This window comes from Dermacentor silvarum, chromosome 6, assembly GCF_013339745.2.
Source record: "Dermacentor silvarum isolate Dsil-2018 chromosome 6, BIME_Dsil_1.4, whole genome shotgun sequence".
Taxonomy (NCBI): Eukaryota; Metazoa; Arthropoda; class Arachnida; order Ixodida; family Ixodidae; genus Dermacentor; species Dermacentor silvarum.
In genome coordinates, this window is record NC_051159.1 from 169,319,802 (window position 1) to 169,343,047 (window position 23,246).

At 50.6% G+C, this 23,246-nt stretch overlaps 1 protein-coding gene and 1 long non-coding RNA gene across 8 annotated transcripts in view; one reads left to right on the forward strand and one right to left on the reverse strand.

Moving 5' to 3' along the window:
* Positions 1 to 17,086, reverse strand: part of LOC119456378 (uncharacterized) — a 30,085-nt gene extending 12,999 nt beyond the window's left edge. The window contains exon 1 of the long non-coding RNA XR_005193114.2: positions 16,247 to 17,086. This is a non-coding gene — a long non-coding RNA (uncharacterized LOC119456378). The remainder of the gene's footprint in view (positions 1 to 16,246) is intronic.
* The window catches only part of LOC119456377 (ETS-like protein pointed), a 180,678-nt gene that overhangs the window by 141,063 nt on the left and 16,369 nt on the right, over positions 1 to 23,246 (forward strand). For 6 of the 7 annotated variants that reach the window (XM_037718095.2, XM_037718096.2, XM_049669795.1 and 3 more), the window contains 2 exons: positions 981 to 1,097; positions 4,901 to 5,101. In XM_037718095.2, the coding sequence (XP_037574023.1) occupies positions 981 to 1,097; positions 4,901 to 5,101 (318 nt within the window). Of the gene's footprint in view, positions 1 to 351; positions 467 to 980; positions 1,098 to 4,900; positions 5,102 to 23,246 lie in introns of those variants that run through there. The other variant, XM_037718100.2, reaches the window with a different exon arrangement.

Sequence of the window (23,246 nt, forward strand, 5' to 3'; positions counted from 1 at the left end):
AACGCGCCGCGCGAAGTGACGCACGTCCGATCCGCGCTAGCTAAGTTCGGGCGTGTGCGGCCTTATCGCGATCTCCGGAGCGCACGCTGTTCGGTTGGCGCGGTTCGGCAACTTCCTCGTCTAGCCGACCAACCGCGTCCTCGCGTCGCTGCCCAATCAGCGACGCGAGGGAACGTTTTCAAAACTGTTCGAGGTGGGTTGTTCCTTGGAAAGTGAGCCGTTAAAAAAAGAAAAGCAAAGAAACCTCTGCCTTCAATGTTCGCGAAAGAAAGGATGCGGCCCGTCTTTCTCGTGTAACCCCGAGTTAGCCACGCCACCGCGCACGCTGGACTGTTGTGTCCCATGGACGCTTTGAAACAACACAGTGATAACAGCACCGATCGGCCAATCTACTGCGTTTATTCATTTTCGGCCGCCATCTTGCTCAAAATCTTTCCGGCACCGGCTGCGGCATGCGGGATGCACAGTACGTCTCCTTTGCTTTTTATAGACCATATAGTTTAATGAATTATCTGTGGTACTACTGCTTGTTCGTGCATCGATGTTTTCAAGACACTGTTGGAAATAGTGCTACCGTTTGTTTGTGACTTACAACTGTAGCCAACCATTTCTCGTTTATATTCTCACTGTGTTCCAACGTTTCGTGCCATAGAGCTCGCGTTAACGATGTCCAGAGAAATTATGTTTTGTTCACCAGTGAACTTAAAATGCGTCGTTCGGTCAAATAGAGCATCTAGGATGTTCAGAGCTCATTTCTCCAGAAGAAGCAGTGAAACGTTTTAAGTAAGTGGCTGAGGGTTAGCGCTCCTAAGCGGTTTCCAGTAGGCTCTCTTTGGCGGGTTTAAACGAGTTCAGCATTGCTAACTGTCATTGCATTGTTTTCTGGTCGCTGCAACCTCGCGTTGCAAAGTGTCATTGCATTGTTTTGTGGTCGCTGCAAACTCGCGTACTGAACCACTCGCACTTTTTTTTCCTCGCAGAACTTCCAACGCAAGTGCCTCCTCTTACTCCTGGGACCAACCAGAAGATGACGCAAGCCTTAACTGCTAGCTTCAGCAGTTGGGAGAAGGAGCGAGAGACGCTCAACATTCCCAAAGGTGAGCCGACCATTAATTAATAGAGTATTTTGCGATTTTTAAACAACTGAATTTCCTGTTCTCGCCATCGCTTTTCCCCCGAACCCGACAGTCCTTGTACTCATTAGGGTGGCAGCAGTGTACAATGGCAATGCTTAAAGTACGCCTCCATGAAGCCTTTTGCGAGCACGAAGTATATTTGAGCATATTGCACATACCTCCATGCACAACCTGTCTATAGAGTAGGTCAATGATTATTAGCGTGTGCGAAAATATTGCGAGTTACAAACGTTTGCAAACACCGTCATGGGATTAGTTGTAGGTATATATATATATATATATATATATATATATATATATATATATATATATATATATATATATATGTATGGACAAGCTGTCACAATGTTCGCGCTCTTGCTAAGTAACAGGATATTCTCGCCGCTTTTACGGTACCTCATCCGCCCTTCACTCCGCACAAGCGCGCGCAGGCAAGACAGCTATTCAAAAATTCACACCTGCGCACGCGTCGTGAGTACGTGCAAAGCGATATGTGCCCTCGCGTCGAGTTCTTCTCGATACGCGTATTTCTTTCCTGAACCGAAAGATGCGCTGAAAGCATAGGAGCGGCCGCGTCACGTAATCGGAGATGGCTCGGCGGGAGATCTAGACTCGATCCGGCAAGTTATGTGCACCGGCACATAGGCTGAAAAACGAGAGGTTGACAGGCACGTGCCTCCATGCAGCGATTAGTGGCACAGCCTGGCGCGTCTCTCCAGACCCGCGCTTTCGTACGTGAGCTTGCACTGTCGATCTTTTATTTCTGAGAAGACCAAGATGGCGGAGACCAATGCAGCGCTGCGTTGTGTGACGTCTCTGACAGAATCTTCCTCGGCACTGCACTGAACTGCAGCAACGAAGTGCATTATAGGTTTGCGTGAAAAAAAAAGACCAGCCCCACCATGATCGACGCGATTGTGGCTGTGGTGACGAGCGCTTCTGCCGTGTGCAGTACGTCTGGTGACCCGTTTATATTCACAGAGACACACGTGCCAGTGGCGTCGCTGACAGGGGATTGGCTTGGAAGGGTCGGCACGGTGTCCCTCGGTCCATTGTGCTGTGGTTGCACGCAGTGTGGCGGGGGCGAGGCCATAGGGCGAGGTGCGGGCGTTGCTCCCCCATCGCGGGCCGAAGCGTGGTTGTGCGGGGCAGGATATCCCTTGTGTGACAGGTGAATCGCAGTTCCCCTCCGAGCCGTAGTATTCTGGGGCATGTCCGGCGGATGTCACGTGTTGCGCCCTGGTTAGAGACCTCCTCCTCCTTACCACCTCTCTTTTTCTGGCAGCACTCACAAGCATCGCCATGCAAATGGCACACACACCTCACATATGAGTGCTAACGCGCCTTTCGCGTTATAAGTGCGTGCTCGGGTTGCTCGCGGTCGTCGACCGAAGGCTGCTTTGTGAGCGTGTCCCCCAAAACGCAGCACGTGGTGGCATTTTTTTTTCGACCCCCTTCGCTGTGACCGAGCGATAGAATGCGATGGCCAAAGAAAAGTGCGGATGAAAACAGGCAAACTGACACGAAAGAGGAGTTCCTTTTTTTTCCCTGTCTTTGCACCGAACTGTTGGCGAATCGACAAGCTTTATTCTTGATCTCATCATTGCACGCTAGCAGTCTTGCTGCATCTCCTGCGCACTGTTCTGGGACGACAGTCCTTGCGTGACGCTAGTATCCTCTTTTAGCTCGATGGTGCATGAGAAATTCGCCTGTCTGAGAGCTTGCTGTCTGCAAATCAAGGTTAGCTAGCAGTTATCTAGTGTGAAGACGACGACGAGAGCTTTCGAGAATATTAAGGGTCGGCTACACCAGTCCCATGCAAGAACAATGCGAGATTTTTGCATGTGTCTGCTTAATGTTTTCGCGGCTCACTGTATACAAGAGCGGAGAGATGTATTTAATGAAGCTAATTAGAGCCAGGGCTAAGTTCAGGCTTCTTCTCTAGCACCTCGCTCGCACGCTCGGGGTCATCGTCTTCGTCGTCAGCGTTGTTGGGCACAGATAGGGGCGTGGCAATGTATAGGTACTACACGACCAACACTTGCACTAGACGATAAATATTGGAAAAGAGAGGTAGTTAAATTGCAAAACGCGTTTAAATCTTAGTGCAGACATTACCAGTGCCCTATTTATCGACCTGCCAACATATTTGGACTACGACAGTCCATTACCACTCGTAGTAACAGAAGCGCTCGTCTTTTCATTCTCTCCTCCGCGTGAGGGAAATTGGACGAGAGAGAGAGAGAGGGAGTAGCAAATTCTCGTTACAATCACTATGTTTTTGCCTATTTTTGTCATTACAAATTGTTTTGGGCATTGGAAGTCGGTAGAGCCGAGGAGCTCTATAACGGAAATTGCTCGTTTGCTGCCTGGAATTGAACTCTCGAGGTGCAATAGGTGCAAGTACGTTCGCCGGCTGTAGTTCCTCTGTAACGTGCTTACGCCACTCGTGTCTTGCCAGCCACCTTGTTTCCTTTCTATTTCTTTTCTCTCTAACAGTGTTGGGTTACCTTTTGGCGGGCATTTAGGAGGCCATTTCTTCACTACACCGAAGCACAGAACACCACGAAGCAATAAAATTGCTTTTAGCAAGCATATATACGCACCCGGTCACTACGCACACTCCTGCAGACAAGCAAGGAGTGGTAATGCGTGCGTTCGGCTTCACTGCAACGTCGGTAGTCCATAGGATAAGGAACAAACAAGAGCTTCCTGGGAGCGTTGGACGTTGGGGCGTGATGTAGTTACGTGGCCAAGAATCAAAGATGCGAAAGAACAGTAGCGAGCAGAACATCAAGCGCACGGGATTGAGTCAGTGTGTGTCGGAAGCGTTCAGAAGAAGCTTCCGACATACAGAAGAAACGCCACGCTTGTTTGGGGGAATATCGGAAATCGGTATAAATGGAGACGCATGGCTGGCGCCCGAGCCGAAACCCTCGTCGAGCAGTGCTCGCAGTCGGACCGGTGAGTCAGTCGGTGTGGTGGAGCCAGCGATCCTTCTCACGTGTTGGGGGGTTCCTATCGAAACCCACGTCGCGGCGATTTTCGTTCGCGCTTTTGCCGCTTTTCCCTTCCCTGTGGCATCTCCATCGAACGAAGTTCTTCGGCTCCTAGATCACTTAAGCTGGTCGTGGCCATCGATGGACGAGCGAGTAAGCGTGCGTGCCCAAGGTAGTCCTTAAGACCGCGCAGGCGTTGCAACGCATTCAATGGCCCCATAACCGAAACATCAAATGCTTCTTGGGACGATGGGAATCGCAGGCCGGAGGAACAAATTCTCCTTCTTAATGATTTGAATCTCGCATATATATATATATATATATATATATATATATATATATATATATATGGTACAGAGGCCAATGAAGTATCGTTCGCTGCCAGTTTAGATACGCAGTACTGTAGGCTTTGAGCTCACACAGATTTCTCAGTTTGTGGCGCATTTTTCGTCCCTTCTAACGGTGGGCGCAGCACCATATACCGGCGTGGGTGGAGCCTCAGAAAGGCAGTCTCTAGTGAGATCGGAAAGGTGCAGCCTATCTGATCGCTTACTGGTATACACGCACAGGCTGCTGGATTGTGTTAAACATTGTATTTTCCTTTGCCACGTGACTATATAGTTTGGAATTATTCCATCTCAGTCACATCACCGATAACATTTGCCTTCGTAAGCTTTGTCTTCTAAATCCACCACTCGCACCTTCTAGCATATGCCTATGCTTGGAGGGGTCTTTTCATTTATCGTTTTCTTTCTCTCGTGCCAGACCCCCGGCAGTGGACGGAGATGGACGTGGCGCACTGGCTGGGTTGGGCGATCCGCGAGTTCAGCCTGGAGGGCGTCAACATGCCCAGCTTCGCCATGAAGGGCAAGGACATGTGCGCACTCGGCAAGGAGTCCTTCCTTACCAGGTTCCCACCGTTCATGGGCGACATCCTCTGGGAGCACCTGGACATTCTGCAAAAAGGTACTCCACCGCCGCTTCTTTCTCACCAAGTCGGTCATGCCGCAGCATTTGCTTTAGTGCATGGCACAGGTAACAAGATCGAGAAGATCCGCTTTGCTATCGACGTGACCCAGCTGAACAGACAAGTTGAGAGTAGTGATAGGATTGATTGCTGACAGCGGCGACAGGCTCCTAAAGGTGACTGAAACCGCGAGGACGCTTTCCTGTGTACGTGTTTCAAAAAGGGATTCGGGATTCTCATTACGAACAAAAGTATGGCGCCGAATTTGTTAGACCGTTAATGGTGTTCTCCGCAAAGCCACGGAGCTTGGCAGCTAGCTGTTGTCGATCAACACATTCTGCCACTGTGTGGAGTAGTATGTCGGCGAGTACTTCTATACCACCAGCAAACCTCTCTGCTTTTCAATGATGATGATAAAAATGTTTTTATGAAGGGATGGGCCCGAAGGCCTATTATGAGGAACAGGAAGAAAAAAAATAAAAAAGGGGGGGAGGGGGTTTCTAGCCCTGTTTTTTCATATTTCGATGTCCGTATAGAAAAACAAAATTAACGAAGTGGAATGTAGGGAGAGCGCGCACCCACGGGACATTAACTTTTCCTAGCATATTTTCTAAGACCGGGTAATTGAGAAAGACAGGTAATTTCGGCTGAGGTGCGAGTAGGCAGTGAAGGCAAACTGTATTGGCTCCCGCGGCTAGGGTAGCCTATTGCTAGGCGCACCACCGCTGCCGTTTCGCAGGGGTGTTTCTTGATATCGCGGCGCCGCCCACCCGGAGAGTAAATACGCCTCGCCCCGGGGCGGGCGATGCCGTGTATAGGGGAGGGTCCGACGGAGAGCGCGCGCGCACATAGACACCCGTGTTGTGTGCATATGCAACCCTCGCCGGGATCGAGCTCAAGTGTAGGAAGCCGCGGCGAGACTGGCGGGGCAGGTTTGAGTGCGCGCGTGCGTGCTTACGCGGCTTCGGTCTGGTCATGCGACGCGACCGAGTGCCTCGGTGACTCATACGTGGCGCCCCACGGCGAGAGCGCCCGCTCGTATGTGGTGGGCGTCACCAGCGCTACGAAAAAGCCTACCGTGGGCTTCGCAGCGTTCGCTCCGCTGCTGCCACGATCTTGCTTCGCGTTCTAAGCGTGCTTGGCGTCATGCTTTTGTTCCGAGGCAGTGGTGTCGCATCATTCATTGTGAGATAGTTTGACACCTAACAACGTCCAGCGTTTCTTCGCGATATATCACGGGACATCGGGTCATCACGCGTGTCACCGTGCGATTTGGGTGCTCTTTGTGCAGTACTCCACTGGTTGCGAACGCTACGTTGAGTGCCGAAAACCATTCGGCTACGTTTTCGAGTCTTTAGCCCTGTTTGTTGTCATGTGTAAAGTTCGCATGCTGTGTCATGTGCTGCATGCAGCGATTTTAACAACAGCGAAATGTCCCCAATGTAAAATGACATCCAATGAACCTTAAAGGATGACGTCATCTCTGGCCTCGAAAGATAAACCGTTGCGAGCAGCGGCTCTAGCCCAGTGTACGCTGACACCCGGGGACTCATGTGTACGTGTCGCCCAAATTGACTCATGCTTGCCGTTGATAAGCGGTCTGTTTGCAGAAACTTCCGTTCGTTGGAGACGGGCTGGTTCGTCAGATAAGGAGCTCCGCGTTCTTGAAGCGCAGTGGCGTTCTTGAAGCGCTCACTGCTGCTCAGGGTGTAGGCAGCGTGCAATTAATGACCGCCTAAGTCGCATGACAGAAGGACTGGTGTGGGCTGCTGGAAGATCCCCGCTCGAGGCTTAGTTTTGGCCTGAGATAGAGTACTGGTTTCATATGGCTTCAGAAGTAACAAATATTAATGCAAATAGCATTCTTGGCATTGTCGGACCAGTTTTCTTTCCGGCTATGTAGTTATCTCAACAAAAATGTGGGCCGATCCCGAAGATAGTGCAGTCTAAAATCTGGGCTGGTACGCTACACTCTAAAATGTGGGCTCATACTACACCGATCGTAGAGGCGAATAAGGAGAAGAAGACGACGACCACAGAATTCGAGAGATGCACAACGGAACAACAGCTACACCAGCCTTTCATCACACGGAATAGGGACAATCTAACGTGAAATGCGAGAGATGTTAAAATTAAATTGAGGGGTCCAACATTCCGAAGCTCCATGGGGAGCGGACTATTAGTGACGCCGTAGTAGTGGGTTGCGGGTAACTTTTTTACCACCTGGGGTTCTGTAACCTGCACCGAAATTTAAGCACACCGGAGCTTTCACATTACGCGCCCAGGAGTCGAACCCGCGACCTCGTGCTCGGCGGTACAACGCAATAGCCACCGCGACGGGTAAGCACCAGACGTACCACATGTGGTTACGCGAGCTAGCAGATGCGCACGTGGCATTCGCGAACTACTATTAGGCGAGGACGCGCTATTGTGTGACCGGCAAGAGCGGCTTTCTTGCGAAATGGCTGCGTATATACAGGGAGGACCAAAACTATTGTCACTTTTTGAAAATTGAGCTCCACGTAATAAGTAAATAGGCCTGCGCACCTATACCGACCCCGGAATGACGCAATGGCACGTGTCCAAAGGTTCTCGAGTTTTCTCGTCTGTCTCCCAACCGACGTGTGTGGCCCTTTGTTCCGGCGACGTTCTTAGGGGCCTCGCGAGAGAGAAAAGTATCTGGTTCCGCAGACAAGAAGATTATACTGCGTACATCGTGGGATAATGAGGCGCCGCACACTTTCTGCGAAAGCTTGTGCATCGCAGCCTGACACTTCGCTTCTTGGGGAGTGCCGTTCTGTGTCTTGCGCTTATTTTGTTCCGAGTTGGCGAATTATGGATGCGTACTTTGTCTGTATAAACTCACACTTTGACGGGGACTTCTGTAAGAATATATATATATATATATATATATATATATATATATATGTATATATATATATATATATATATATATATATATATATATGTATGTATGTATGTATGTATGTATGTATGTATGTATGTATGTATGTATGTATGTATGTATGTATGTATGTATAAACCAAGGCCGACTTGAAAGCGCAACATCTTGCCCTTCTATAGACAGCAAAAACATAAGATGAGAATTAAGCGCATAACGCAGATAGACTTGCGCAGCATTAGGAATTTCTGCTCCACGCATTTAATTAAGCACGGTGCACTGAAAACTGCTGAATGTGGCTGTAAATTTATTTATTGTCGCCGACGCCGGTTATGTTGTTAAAAAGAGAGGCATAATATTCGCTCGTGCATTTGTTGTCGTCGGCTGCTGCTGATATTTACGCTCACGTCCGGGCGACATGTCTTCCCGCTAAAACAAGCAATCAGTGAAGCCTGCCAAGACTCCGCTATGCTCAGGCCAGATGCCGTCTACTGAGCAGCACTCCGGTCAGCTACCCCAAGGACGCCCGGTGTGGAATGGGCGAAGAAAACGTTAAGAAAATTGCACGGCGCCGCCGAACGAACAGCACGTTTTGCCAGAGTTGTGCTGAAACGCATTTTTTAAGTAAAAAACCGAGCCGCCGCCGCCGCCGCCGCTATTGAAGGCTCCCGCGCGGCTGCGGCGGCGAGCCACCCAGCCAGTCGAGTGAAGTGGACGAAACAAAGCCTCAAATGGGCAACCTTGACGTCTCCGACACTTGTTGTCGAGGTCTGCGCACCGAGACCGCCCAAACTGAAGCGTGTACTTTGCCGCCTGGCGCCGTCTCTCGCGGAGCAGAGGCCATTGTTGCAGTGTCAAATGCCTTCGTGATCGGCGGTGCCCAAAGGGGTGCCGCTCTCCTCGTGTGGGCGACGCGCCGTCAACCATACGGACGACCGCCGAATGAGAATTGATGACCCCTCCTGCGGGAGCGCTGCCATATCGCGACCGAGGCAAGGAGCCGAGACGTTGTTACACGTCGTCGCCTGCCAGCGGGAGCTGCGTCTACATCTCTCTTAGACACCAGAGGGGACCGGCTGGAATCAATCAGCGTGTTAGTCCTTTTTTTTTTTCTTGGTGATATCCGCGCGAAGGCAGAGTACTAGAGCGGGCGCGTCACACAGATACAAACGCACGCACACGCGCACAACGTGCGGGCCTCTTCGATACATGGTATACCCTGAGAAGTAATTCCAAGATCGTGTTTTTACGAAGTTTTGAATACATAAATATGTAGATAGCGTAATTCTTGATATTACAAAGCTATCTTTCTCGTGACGCAACGTGATAACATAAAACTATTTCCTTTGGTTTGCCGGAGGCGCCCTTAAAGTAGGTAGCTGTTAGATTTCTTTTTACACTAACAAGTGCTTTCAAGAAGACAGAGAAAGTTTGGCGTGCAGCTTTTCTACACAGCTGTCCTCTCCAGTTGACTGTGTACGTCGCCCTGTTCGCGGATGCCGCGTTTGATGACAGACAAATAAGGTGCCTCACTCGGCTGGCTCCTCTCTATTAGTTGAATCACGCGGGCTCTTATCAATTTAAAAAAAATGGAAATCACTTAGAAAGCTTGGTAGTTAGAAAATCAGCAAAGAAAAAAAAAAGCAAAGATATTGACTACGTGTGCAAGATAAGTTAACTACTGAACACGGCAAAAGCGCGGAAACAGGAACCATAAAGACGAAACATAAAGTGATGGAGACAAGAAGCATAGACTGGGGAATAATGGCAAGTTGATACTGTAGCCTAACCTAAGAAGCGGAGTTAAGCAAAACATATAATGCGTCGCACACATAATCTGTATGATTAGATTTTTTGGCGATCAGTATTGGGAGCAAATTGATGATTGGAGGATGCTGTGCTGGCGCCGAGCATAGAAAGCTCTATATAAGTCCCTTTTTTTCTGTTGGATGTAATGATGATCCTGACTACGCAAGGCGGTTCTTCAAGGAGGAACCGCAAATGTGGAAGATCAGTGTCAGCGAGAAGGAAGGATGCCAAGGGACTGCCCCGCAAACAGTGCGCTGCGGCGAAGCACTGCTCCGCCGTGATCGTGAACCTGACACACATTGTAGCGGGCGCCCGCGGCGTTTCGGGGCCGAACGGTCGCGTGACACAGAGAACTTGAACTTTGCCGAGAAAGCGCGGGGAGAGGTAGGCGATCGGGCGTCTTGAGACCGCGCACCGATCCAAGGACTGCCGCGGCGGCACTCGTTAGAAAACGGCGACCCTGAGCCGCCGCACACGGCGGACAGGGAGCGCAAACATAATGCTTCTTTTTCTTCGCGTATCATTAGGCGCAAATGCTGTTTTCTCTCGGAAGGGAGAGAGAGTGTGTGCAGCGCCTTACGTAACGATCCAGGCGCGCTGCCTCGCCTGGCGTCCACGTCCCCCTCCCCAGAGGCCTTCGGCGATATCGCCCGGCAGCACGCGTGAATTGTTGCCGCACTTAAGCGTTTTTTAATATACCTCACTTCCATCCAGCTGGCCGGGAATACGTGCATGGAAACCCCGGAACGGCTCAGGATCACCGCGGGTTGTTTGTTTACCTGTACATGCAGAATGCCCGGAGTATTCTTGTGCCTTCTTGTAGTTTCTTACCATTTAAACACTTCCCCACGAATACTCTAAAACAGCTCCTCTATTAAAAAAAAGGAAAAAAGAAAACATCCAAGTCATTATCTCTCTGTTGCATCAAATTTTCGAATCGCCGTGTTCTCACGAGTGTTGATATACAACTGGCGGACAGCCGGGCCGTGCCAGGTCGACGTCACCTGTGTGTTGACTATCGCGGTACTTCAATACGCTGCAGTCATGGAAACGCTACTTCGTTAACCGTGCTGTCCTATATCTTGAATGGCTCCTGAAGGTATACTTCGCCCTTCGGCTCCGCAGCGCGAGATCATGGCCGCCATTCCGCTTGAGAGGTGGAACATCAAGGCCGCCAGCTCCGGGCAATATTCGATATCGCGTAGAGATTTCCCCATTAGGCAACAAAGCAGGTGCAATGGAGGAACAGTCGCCTGGCCGAACGTAAACTTCCCGTCCACTACTACTACTACTTACTACGCGGGCTTCGGTAGCAAGGATATCCGTGCGTGAGCAACCCGCTGTCACGATAATGGCCCCGTTATACAAGACCTCCTTCCCGTCACTCCGCCCGGGAAACAGAGTAATCGACCTTGGCAATATCCCTGACATTCTTTTCTCCGATTTGTCAGCCGCGCGTTGCGCTCCGAAAAAAGCAACACACTTTACGCTTTCCCTTTCTTGCGCCAGGCTTGTGTGCGGGCGCCAAGCCCTTTGCCGGTTTCAAGGCCGGGCGGGGGAGGCGACGCTGTTCCGCACTGCTGTCTTTCGGCCACCGATCGCCGCTGCCCAAGGTGTTTCCAGCGCTCGCCTTGCACACTGCCAAGGTAGCGCCTGCCGTCGCACGTGCTGGGCGGCCGCAGCCGCGGATCACCGTGCTTTGCGCCGCGTAGCCGAAGCGAGCTGCTTTCTTTTTTAGGTCGCTCCTCCGCCCTCGCCGACTCCGTGGCTCTCCGCTCGACGTCACTCTCGCTCTCCGATTTCCAAGTCTCCCGTTGGATGTCCTTGATGCGCTCCAGCGCTGACTGTACCACCGCGCGTTATAGGCAGCGGTGGTTTAAATAAAGGCACTCGTTTGGCCGAGCCGTCATCCGTCCGAGCGCCATGCCAAAGGCTTGGCAATGTGTCTTCGCTGTCGGGCAGACAAGGAAGGAGAGAACACCGGTCCTCGCTCTTTACGTGTGATGCACACGAACACGCTTGTAGCGTTCAAAGGGGCGCGCGCGCCATTTCGCTGTCGCGTCACGTTTTCAACCCGCGTCTCTCTCTCCTCGATTTTCTCTTGGAAAGAGTGCGCTTGCCTCGGCGCAGCTGGCCCTGAGCCCGCATAGCGCGTGGCGTTTTCGTGATTAACGTTACGAAGCGCCTAATTGGAAGGACCTTCCGTAACACGAACGATGCGCAATCTCTCTCTCGCAGCTCATTTGGAGCTATCGCTCTGCCCGGCTATATCGTTCCCCGTTGCGCGGGACAGGTGACAAGATGACCACATGGCAATCGATTGCCCTATAGAACAGCTCACCTGTTGGCGAGGCTCAGCTTGTACGAACTGGGCATTTCGAGGATGAGCGCGCGGTCGAAGCTACATACTTATGCGTACTATAAGTTGGCTCTCCCGCCTGCCACTTACTGCCTGAGGATGATCGAAATTGCCCACTGACTTTGAATGTAGGGACAGAGACCGTACATGCTTAATTCCTGAACTCTTAAGATAGAAGAGAAATACATAGTGACGAGGTTGTTGAACACTCGGCGTTTTTTTTTCTCTCTCTCTCTTTTCCTCCGCGCTATCTTGCTTAACGACGAAGCACTAACATTGTACGTGCGAGGGCACGCTTACTACGCGTCAGAGAGGCTAAACAAGAGGACATGCGAGACACGGGACCTTTCGTTAACGAAGTGGTCCGGATGCCGCCGCACCCAACCCCCTCCTCCTCGCCACTCATTGGGGGCGAGGCTGCGCGCAGAACATTAGCATCGCTGCCTGCATATGCATACAGGTACAAAACATACGGAGAAAAAAAAGAGAATATAGCGAAGAAAATATGGAACGAGTGTAATAAGTGCGCGCAATGGAAAAATATATGTATATAAAAAAATGTCAGCAGTCTGGAATCGCGCGAGTACCTGCGGGGGCGGCGCAAAGCGTGAAATGCGGCAGCACGGAAAGCTATGGGCACCAACTATAAGCGTCCCAGCGCACAGACAAAAGAGGCATCAGAGCTCGCTGTAGGGACGAACCATGGCTGCGATGGCGCCGACCGCACATCCGCGCCTGCCGCAGGGAGAATATATACGCGGTCACGCTCAAGTTGGCAGTGTAGCGGCGGACACGCGCATGCGTGGTGCGACCCGGCGTCGGCGAACGCCCCTTAGGTGCGGTACCGTCACCGAAGCAGAGAGTCGACGTGCATGCGCCGAGCCGAAAAGCGGGGCATCCTGTATTTTGTCAGATCGAGGAATGCCATTGTGTGCGCGCGCGAGGGAGTCCTGGCAGCGGCAGCAGGCCGAGGGTGCGCGTTCGCCCCGGCCTCTGCGATGCAGCTCGTTGTCTTTCGCCCTCGCCGTTTCCTTCCTCCTCTCACTGCCTGTTCGGTCTCGGTTAGCTGCCACTACCTGTGTGACAAAACGCGACCAAGCCAGCAGATCGTGCTCCTGCCTGATTGTTACTCGAAAACTGTGCGTTTGGTTAAAAGGGGGCAAGTCGGTTCAGTCAAGTTCAGGTGGCGACATATCCATTAAAGTCATGTCAATGTGTGGCGCTTAAGACTCAGCCTTAAAAAAAAAGAAAAAAAAAAAAAGATCATCCGACGATGTGTTCAACATTCCGAAATTTAAAGCCTGTCCTGCTCTTCTACGCCACAAAAACCCTGAACCTTGTAAGCGCGATCACTTATTTATTTCTAACATCGTATTTAGGAGAACCACGTTGGTCTAAAGGCTGCGTCACGATTAAAGTTTGGCGCGTACCGTCCAAGCCTTTCGGCGTGCGGTTGTTTCAGCTTTATTACACCGCCTTGATTAGTGTACACTTGCTTAAGAAATAAGTTAACCCTAAGGTATGAAGCATAGTATAGCATACAGGAAAACTAGTAACCTCGACATCGCATACTTTGGAAGTATCTTATGCGGAGCGACAAGGAAGTCACTCCTCCCGAGCGCTGCCGCCTTTGTGGAGTCTTTTCTGCCTCGCCCGCGCGTCTTGAAAGGAAACAAACTCAAGTTGCGGAAGAAGCCCGGTTACATACTCCGCATATGCCGCACATTTGCTATTGCCCTCCGCACAAGACACCTGCATTTTACGAGTGCTTGTAGAACATTTCAGAAGACGGAGCACTGGCAGACGTTGAATGATGTCCGCGACACGTACACGAATACGTGTACGGTTCGCGCGGCCCGCACAAGTCATTGAGCAGCGTTTGTTCGGAGTACTTTGACGCTATGATAAAGTATTAAAAGACTCTGGTTTGACTTAGCATGCTCGGCTGCGGGGCAGCTCCAACGTTCTTTCTTGTCCACGTTTTGAATGATATGAAAAGCTTTACACGCTGATAAGCAGTTTTATCATATTTTTTTCCTCGTCGCGACCGTCTTTTCGATTCCGGTAACGTTCGTTTCCGTACTCAACAAACCGAAGCACACTCGCATATCTTTGTAACTTTCGACATCTCGCGAAGGCAGAAAAGGTATGATATTTGTTAGCTCGTTTGTTTCGCTCGGGCAGCATTGGCCAACCCTTGCTGTAGCTTACTCTTTTGTTGGGACGTCCGAGGTCTAATGCAGCATCTTTATTTTCGTGTCGTCTATTTCTTTATTTCCTTTTTTCGCCGCATCAGCTGAGCGCGATCAAGGTTGAGGCCATTAACCATTGTTCCTTTCGCTATATATGGGAGGTCGCCCTTAAAGACGTCATTGCCGCCGCTACACTCCTATAATGCCGGCGGTTGTTTTCATCGACGCGAATCGCACCGCACCACGGCGTCGTCCCTGAGGAAGACGAAGAAGAGCCCTTCTTTTCTCACTTGCGCCACAGTGGACGCGAGCGCGAGCGCCGTGATTGACCGTGAAGCAAGGGCGCACCTGCACGTAACTGCAACTGATGTCCACTCGGACGATCATTGCCGGAGCGCCGCGCGTCTCTCCCCCCCGAATCCCCACAGATTACCCGTCCTTGCGAAAAACCTAGCTGCTCTGCGGCTTTCTTTAGCTCGCCTGCGTCCGACGATATAGCACCAGCGGAGCGACTAACGATCTCGCCTTGCGGCGAAGACCTTGTGGGCGGGCGTCGTGAGGCATAGGTATATTGCCGCGTTTCGCACCTATCGCTGGCGTGCGTCGATTGTTTCTCTAATTGCCTGCCACGTGGTGTCTCACTTTTTCGTTTCCTTTGTTGCGGACTTGCACGTACCCTTGATAGAGTTTCTGTTGCACGAAAGGCGTTAGATTCGTTTGTCGTTTAGCATGCATGGCGTTATGACGCGGCGTAGTGCGGACGCTGCTGCACCTGTAGCTCGGCTAGCAGCCGGCATTGTTCGAGTGGCATGGAAGCCGTCCTCTTCGAGTAAGCATGTCGGTACCGGACTGCCATCCATGCCTCAAAATCCATCGTTCGCTCTTTTGGTGAAAAGTTCAACTGTTCGTGCCGCAAATAACACTGTGATAAAATGAAGAAACACAAAGAGAGAGAGGGGGTGGTGTCTGCTGCTTCTTCATTTGTGGCTTTTTGTTCCGGTGAAGTGCTGAAATTATTGGTAGGTCATTTAACTCGCATATAGCCCAGACGCGCTGACCGCCCAGTCAGCGTTGCGAACAAGGGGGTTGTCATCTCCCATTGTTGCTCTTCACGCGCAGTTTTTCATGCAGCAGCTAATTTTCCTGCAGTTTTAGGTGCTGGATGCGCCAATTTTTGCGTGTCTCATTCACGAGTGGTTAAGAGCAGCCATAATTTAACCCTTCAAGCCCATGAGAGAAAAAAATCTCCCTCCCCGCTAAATTAGCTCGAGTGTTCCTGATGGTAATTTTTGCCTAGACTACAAAGGAACCATTTGTTCTGTAATATCGTATAGTTTACGGATCGATGTTCTGTGCTCAATTTACTCAAGAACCCGCTCTCTACCAATAAAGCTCGCTGTAAACGATGACATGCGAGGGTGCTTTTAACAACCTATGACTATCGCCTCGGGCAACGGGCGTTATAACATAAAATAAAGCTACCTGTTGCACTATGATTAAGCGGCGTTGATTAAGACCGACGAAGCTGAACACCGTTTCGAGATACTTGGCGACTGGCGACAGCGAGAGAGAAGGGCACGCACAAGACAAAAGGCCAGCCCGTGCGGCGTGGATGAAAAAGAGAAGTTTGCGACATCGAGAAATAATCATGCAAGGGGGAGAAAAAGAAATAATAACGGGGCAGAAATAAGCCGACCCAGGCCGCATGTGGGTGCGCGAAACAACAAGAGGCGAACGGCAGCAGAAAAAAAAAAAAAGCAAAAAAGGAGCGCGGCACACGAACGCGCCGAAACAAGGCAGCCATCCGAGCGTGGCACCCCTCCGCCCGTCCCCGCTGAGCCAATGAGCAGCGGACCGGGCCGTTCCCGCCGTGGGACCTTACCTGAATCCGCCATTCACGTCGACGGCTCTCGCACGCCGTCCTTCCAGCCTTCAGCCGCCGCTACGCGCGTCGTCAACGCGACGTGTTCCGCGCGCTGTCCGACGGAGCTGTCTGATGCGCCGAGGGCGTGACAACGCGCTGTACCCCGACAATCCCGAGCAGCAGGAATCCAGAGCCTAGGCTTGTGGCTCCGACGTCATCCTTTTTTCCTCCTGCTCAAGTGGTCACGATGGTAATTTTAGGGACGTCTGGCTCGGCGGATCCTTTGCCCTACAGTTCTTGGTCACGAAGCTGAGTGACTTAGAAATCCATTCTGAAGACCAGGCAGCAGACCGGTAGCCTGTGCACAGCGCTCCGGTCATCTCCGGGGCGACCCCAGAAGCACTTGTCACTTACACAGCCGTCACAGAGCAACTTTTTGAACCGGATTTGCTTTTTGGAGGTGAATCTTCACGTATCCGTACTGGAGGTCGCTGAGGCCACTGCTGAGGAACAGACACTTCTGTGCTGAGGATCTGTCCTGACGTCTTCCGCAAGGCGCCTGGCGAGAGCACTCTGGCTGTGTCCTCGGCGTGTCTACTGGTGGGCCTTCCGAAGACGACGGCCGGTCATAGTCCACTGACAAGCTGGGTGATTCGGCGCTGCTTCGCTCGCTGCTTCTTCAGAGCCCGGCACCACCGCCGGCGGCTGCGTGCAACCGGGCTGCGGTCGACTGTGCTTCTGGCGTCCTTCCCGGGCGCATCCTGGCTCCGACGCATCCGACGACCCCGGGTGCCATAATAGCGACGTTCTGCCAACTTCCGACCGGTAGCAGCCCCAAGCTCTTCCTCTCGGGCGCCAGACTGCGTAAGTCGCCATCCGCCCCCGGGCGTCCGCATCCTCCCGGCGCCGCGCGCATCCCATATAGGCGTCAGAAAGAGAACAGAAAGAGAAGGGGCGGCTTTCCGTTTTCCTGTGCTCGCTGGCGGACGTTTTTAATCGGTTCCGACGACTCCTGGCCCTTTGTTCGATGCGCAGAGGGGGTCTTCCGCTGCGACTGCAGCTTGGATGTTCTGTCTCTGCGCACTACACGCGAACCCATGTACACTTCCGGAGTCCGAATGCAGCCATCGTACGTTACCGACGTTCAAAGCTTCTAAGCTTACGCGGCTGGTACAGTTGGGAGCCAGTCCTTACAAATAGATATCACGTTGAGTGCTTGCCATAGCCACGTATGCGATCGCAGCCAGCAGTTTCTCTCAAAAACTTGACTGTGTTCTTCGTTCCTTGCTTTCCTTATGCGGATGGTTATGCAAGCTATATATCAGCATCAAATAGACCAGCTATAAAGCGTATATTAATCTCGTTTGTTGCAGTTCCAGATAGATTAATGTCCGATAGAGAAAAGTCAAAAATTAACTTATTAGAAGAACATGGCGCTGTTGTACAAGTGACGCACTCTATTAACGAAGCCACCACTGCTTGCTCTTATTGAGAGGCAGTGCTATGGAGATCAGAACAGCGTTCTGACACGCGCAATATATGCCTTCCTATATCTTATCTGTCACAGTTTTGTACTTCAATTACCTTATCGGCCATTCTGTTTGTTTTGTTTGACTAAAAGCACTGCGCTGACTCTCTAGCTGCCATCGTGGGCGCAGTATTTCATCTTTGCCGGGTAGCAGCGCGTCGTTGGCCGTTCGCGAACGCGGTTGCCAGGTGACCTGACAGTCCGGAAATGGGCCAAAAATGCCGCGCCGTAAACAGCCGCAAGTGCGTCCACGTTCCCTGTGATAGGTTGCTGTACGACAGGGAGTGAGCGTAAACGCCTCTGTCTGTGTTCGCGAGCAGGCTCTATACCCGAATGCTTAGCTGCGCATTTGTGCTCTCCAGTCAAATCAACGCGCCTGTACGAAGGTTGGCTGTTCATTGACCGCCGGCGACCGAGGTATACGTACCATCAATTATTATCTTTTTTGGTCATATCTGAATCCCTTATCTTAGTGTTGTAATTTCGAGCTGGGTAATGATTTCGTAATGATTACAATGACTCTGGTAAACAATTTTAACGAGAGATACTGACACTGGATTTACGTCTCTGCAGCCACAGTGACTTTTCTTTCCCTTCAGTAGGGCGACATTGTCGGTATCCTTTTTCCAAACATTCCACAGCGCGGTCCGCGGGAAGTTGTCTATGACGTATGCGGCTCAGTGTTGACGCGAGTTTCAGACGCGCGGTGTACATGATAACACCGACACGTAAAAAAAAAAAAAGGAAATCGATTTTACCCTGTGTGCTGGTTTATACATTCTAGAACGACCGTTAAGTCGCAAAACAAGTGACATGGCAGCATACTTTTGCCAGTATATATATAGCGGTACAGCTCCGGGGTTTCTTTATTTTGTTTCGATGTTCTTTCGCTCATGGTAGGCCGATGAGGTACCAAACTTCTGAGCCTGTGTCATATCGTGCTTATCGAAAGCAGGCAAGACAAACGGCACAAATGTCTTGCTGGAACGCTTACACATATGCTGTTAGCGGCAGTGCACACGAAACAGTCTGTATTATATCAACGTGCAGAGCGGGCCGTTGAACTTGAGCCTCTAAACGAGCAGTGAGAGAGATACAGATTCACTGGTGTCACGCAGAGTTCTCTGCTCTTGCCTCGGCACGTGCAGACGTGCGGCGCCTCAGAGTCGGAAGGGCTTTGCGTTTTCTTTTTTTCTTGTCCTGACCGAAGAGAGAGCAGCACGTGCTCCCTAATTATTACCTCTTGCGGGGCTTGCTTTAAAACAGCCATTTTTTCCGCGAAACGTTCGCGCCGATGGCGTACTTCAGGTTGCATCCGAATGTCGACAACGGGGATTCCCATCACTGGCCCGCGCCAGAAAAAAAAAAAAAAAGAAAAAAAGAAAGGTCTTTTCCCCGCGCCAGATTCATGACTAGGAAAAGGAAGAGAGAGAGGGAGTAACCGAGAGAAGATAGAAAACGGAGAGCTGAGTGTTGGGACTCTTGGTGTTCACTGGAAGCCGAGCTGTGTGCACTCAACGCCTTCGCCGATAAGATTGGACACGTGCGCGCGTGTACATGTTGTCGGAGGTTAATTGTACACGCGCAAGGAAGGACTTATATCGGTGTTGCGTTTTTCGTGTAGCGACGAACAACTTTGTCATTCTCCGTGTCACTCAACCATGCACCTCAGAGGGGACGGCGGCGCCGAGCATTCTTGCGCGGGGGAAATCTTTGGCCGAGTCACGGTCGCGCTGCTCGTTTAATGCGAAACGTCCGTCGCTGCGAACGCTGTCGCATCTTCTCTGATAGAATTATACTGCTGCCAGGTCATTGCGGATCTAGTTATCATCGAAGAAAAAAAAAAAAAGAAGCAATGCTGAAACACCTGAGCTGAACGGGGACGATGCAGGATGTGCTTGCGGTAGTTCGTGGTACTTCGAAGACTTTCTGCACTGGAAGTACCACCGAGGTATAGTTAGGCAACACTAACTAGACACCTACGCATTTCATTAGCGGATGCTGCGACACAGTGGACATTCTTTTTTCGGAAAGCAACGCGTGGAAAGCGCCCATCGAATGACTGGAGCAGCGTTTAGTGGTCATTGTTTTAACGGTGGAAAGAGAGGTCGCAATGAAAGCGGTCCGAAGACGTCGTTTCGAAACGCATACTGGCATCCTATCGGCTAGGAAGTCCACACTGTCGGGCGGAATTAGGGCAACTGCTGTCATCTGAGTTAGTCATGCTTCGCAACAACATCGCGACGACGACTTTCGATCACTGTGAGTAAAGCCCTGATATCCATCATTTTCCTCAAGTCGACGATCGCTGAGTGCGGGAGTTGGTACTTAATTCACTATAGAAGAGAAGAGATGCTTGGACGAGAAAATGTGCAACTACGGATATGATTAGCTAGTTATTATGTTTCGTTTTCCTCTCTGGTTTTGGTTTCCCACTGGCTTTTAGTACCAAGTTTAATTTTACAACTGCTCCACTCCTTTCTTAATTTTTTTTTTCTGTGCAGCTGTGTCTTGGCTGTTTTCTTTTCCCCCCCTTCTTTTTCGTGGTTGTGGCGAAGGCCATAGCGGAAGGGCAGCTCCTGATCGACATTGAGAACACCGTTGCGAACTGTGAGCGCAGGGCGAAAACGCTTAAATATCTCTGTCATTTACGTCATGCGTAAACCGACTTTTGTGATGACTGCTGCATTCCCACGATGCGCGTTTCTTTCACATCGTGGGAGTCGACGATTCTGATCACACGCATGCAATGGCACGCTGCCTCCCACAGCGCTACAGCGGGGGACGACGGCGAACGCTTGGCTGCTTCCGCGGTCCGTTGGTGTCAGCACCTGCCCCTATACCACGGCTCCACTGAATTGCACGCATGCGTGCCGATCAGCTGCCTTCTTCAGGGTGTTCAGTGCTGCAAGCGGCGTACTGCCCCTTAAACGCCGTCGTGGAAGACCCGCCGGCTACCTATACAGTGGCCTGTTGGGCTACGTGTACAAGCCATCGCAAAAAAAGCATAGTCCAACCGGTCATACTGTCGGCAATGACCGACTGACGTTTACTTTCTTGCTATACGCTGTATACAGGGGGCGTGCATGGAAGGAGATGCATCTGTAACTTGCGACGTTCGTTCTCTGTGGACGGCTAGACATTTTCAGAGTGCAAAAGAAACACCTCGCTCTCTTTACATTATTTCGACAGCTCATTACGACGCAAATTAGCTGCTTTCTGATCCCCTCTTTTTGCGAACGCATGGCGTCATCAAATTGCGCGGATTCTTGAGATTCTCGAATATCTATCTGGAAAGCGATCACCTGTGTTTGGAACGAAATCTTGATGTACAGTACTGGGTGAGAGCGCGCCTTAGTAGTATTTTTGTTCTCCCGAATCGTGCGACGGGGGATCCAAGCGGCGTCGAGCGTACCAGTCATGTCATTTATCTTGGCAGTTTGTACGAAACCGCCATATGAATGTTGTAAATTTCTTCCATTTAATATATAGACGGCCGTCGTCACCAGGGGTTCTACAGCAATACATTGTTCACGACCTACTCGATGCTTTGACCTGTGCGCTATTATTAGCTTGCGAGTGAATCCCGTACTGTGATCGCACGAAATTCGGTACTGTGCGAGAACCTACGGCATTGCAGAACGCGTTAATTAAAAAAATCACTAATATGTGTGATAATTTTGCTTACCCCTGATTGGCTCTGTATGCCAGCAGGGAGCATATAATCTTCGATAACTCGCCAGTACTTTCGAATTTGTACTTAACGCGCTCTGTTGTGTGCGATGCGACGGTTGAACTAGTATATGTGACGTAGCACAAAGCTACGAATACTTAGCTTTATTCACCGCTTTTAGAATCAATGACCCTTTGTATATTTAACATTTGCTGCGCATGCAACTGCATCCTGTTACACCGGAAACATGAGCACTGTGCACTACGGGTCATCGGCGAACGATGACAGAAAAAAGGAACAAAATAACATGGGTAGGTGAAGCGTCCTGTTATTTATCGGAATCAAAAACCTGTGCGTTGTCGGCACATGTCCTTTGAGGCATCAACGTGTGCAGTTCATTGAATGGCTCTTCTAACGCTGTCGTGGACCAGGTGTTAGCTGTAAACACGCTGAATCATTGTGCTGGAGCCGTCTCCAGCATAAGTGCCAACAGTCAAAGGAAGTGACGTCATAAGCCGGTCGCGGCATGCTGGGTGGAGATACGCAAGTGAAAAAGAAACCCAAATATTATTTTCAAAGCTACGATGTAAACATTGAAAAGGCACTGTGTACACATTTTCACGTCTTACACACGTGTGAATTGACAAGCGTGCGGGAGGAGAATAGGCCTTGCAGAATGTCTGAAACTTGTGACGTCATAGTGCTTTTGATTGCGTTCTGTCAGGCGTCAGAAACTGAAAGTGCGATGTAAGGAAACTATTGCGCAATTGCTGACTTTGAGGTGCAATTAAATAAAGAGTTACATTATTCTGGGAACGAAAACGCAATGAAACCTCACGAGCTGGTATTCCTATCTAAGAAAGCACAGAACTATGCTTGTGCTCCTGTGAGCAATAGTTTATTATAGTGGACGCGATATATATTGTCATGTTGCAGAGCTTATTATTCTTTTTCGCGATTTATTTCCTAACTTTATTAGTTTGCAAGGATCAGCTGCTTGAGCCGGAAACGATTTGCAGTTTGTCATCAAATCAGACCTCCGGATGATTTCCAGCTTAGTTGCCAGTATTGCCATGAAGGTTAAGCAGCTCTACTCGGGCACCCTTACACACTGGGAAAAGAAGGCTGCATGTCGTTAAAAGACACATCAGCTGTAAAATGTCGATTGTAAACCACGACCTGGAACACTAAAAAAGCTGTGCCTTCTCGCACAAGAGTAAATTAGGATCTCTATGGCGCAGCGGCCGTCATGTGATAATGCGCCGCCGACATTTAGAGAAGGACATCCGCAGCGCCATTGGCCTCCGTGAGCAAGTCAATATGAGTGCGCTGCATGGTCTCTTGTAAGAGGCGCACGTGGTGATTTTAGGTCACGTACAAAGGACCAGCTGATTTTAGGTCACGTACAAAGAACTGAGCTTCATTTATTGACACTTCTCAGTCGGGGTATGCGTATTTCCTCCGAATATGGAGGACAACACGCACACACGACAAAATTAAGAGGGCGACTTACACAGTGTCTGTTCAGCGAGCGATAAACAAGGCTAGTTGGTGCACGTTCGTAGTTCAAACATTGCGCAAGAAAGCGATGAATAGGGTTCGGGGTTGTATTTGCACGCTATAGTCTTATCAGTGAATCTGTACATTGGGCTTTCGCAAGAGCCACGTATAGAACTTGTCGGCGGGCTCATTCCCCGCGCTCGCGTGCTTCGCGTCGCGGCCCTCGAAAGATCCAGCGCCCTGCTTTGAATGCCCTCGACTCGGCCGAGAAATTGCCCGCCGCCCCCGCCGTCTTCACCTGGAAATTATCCGTGTTC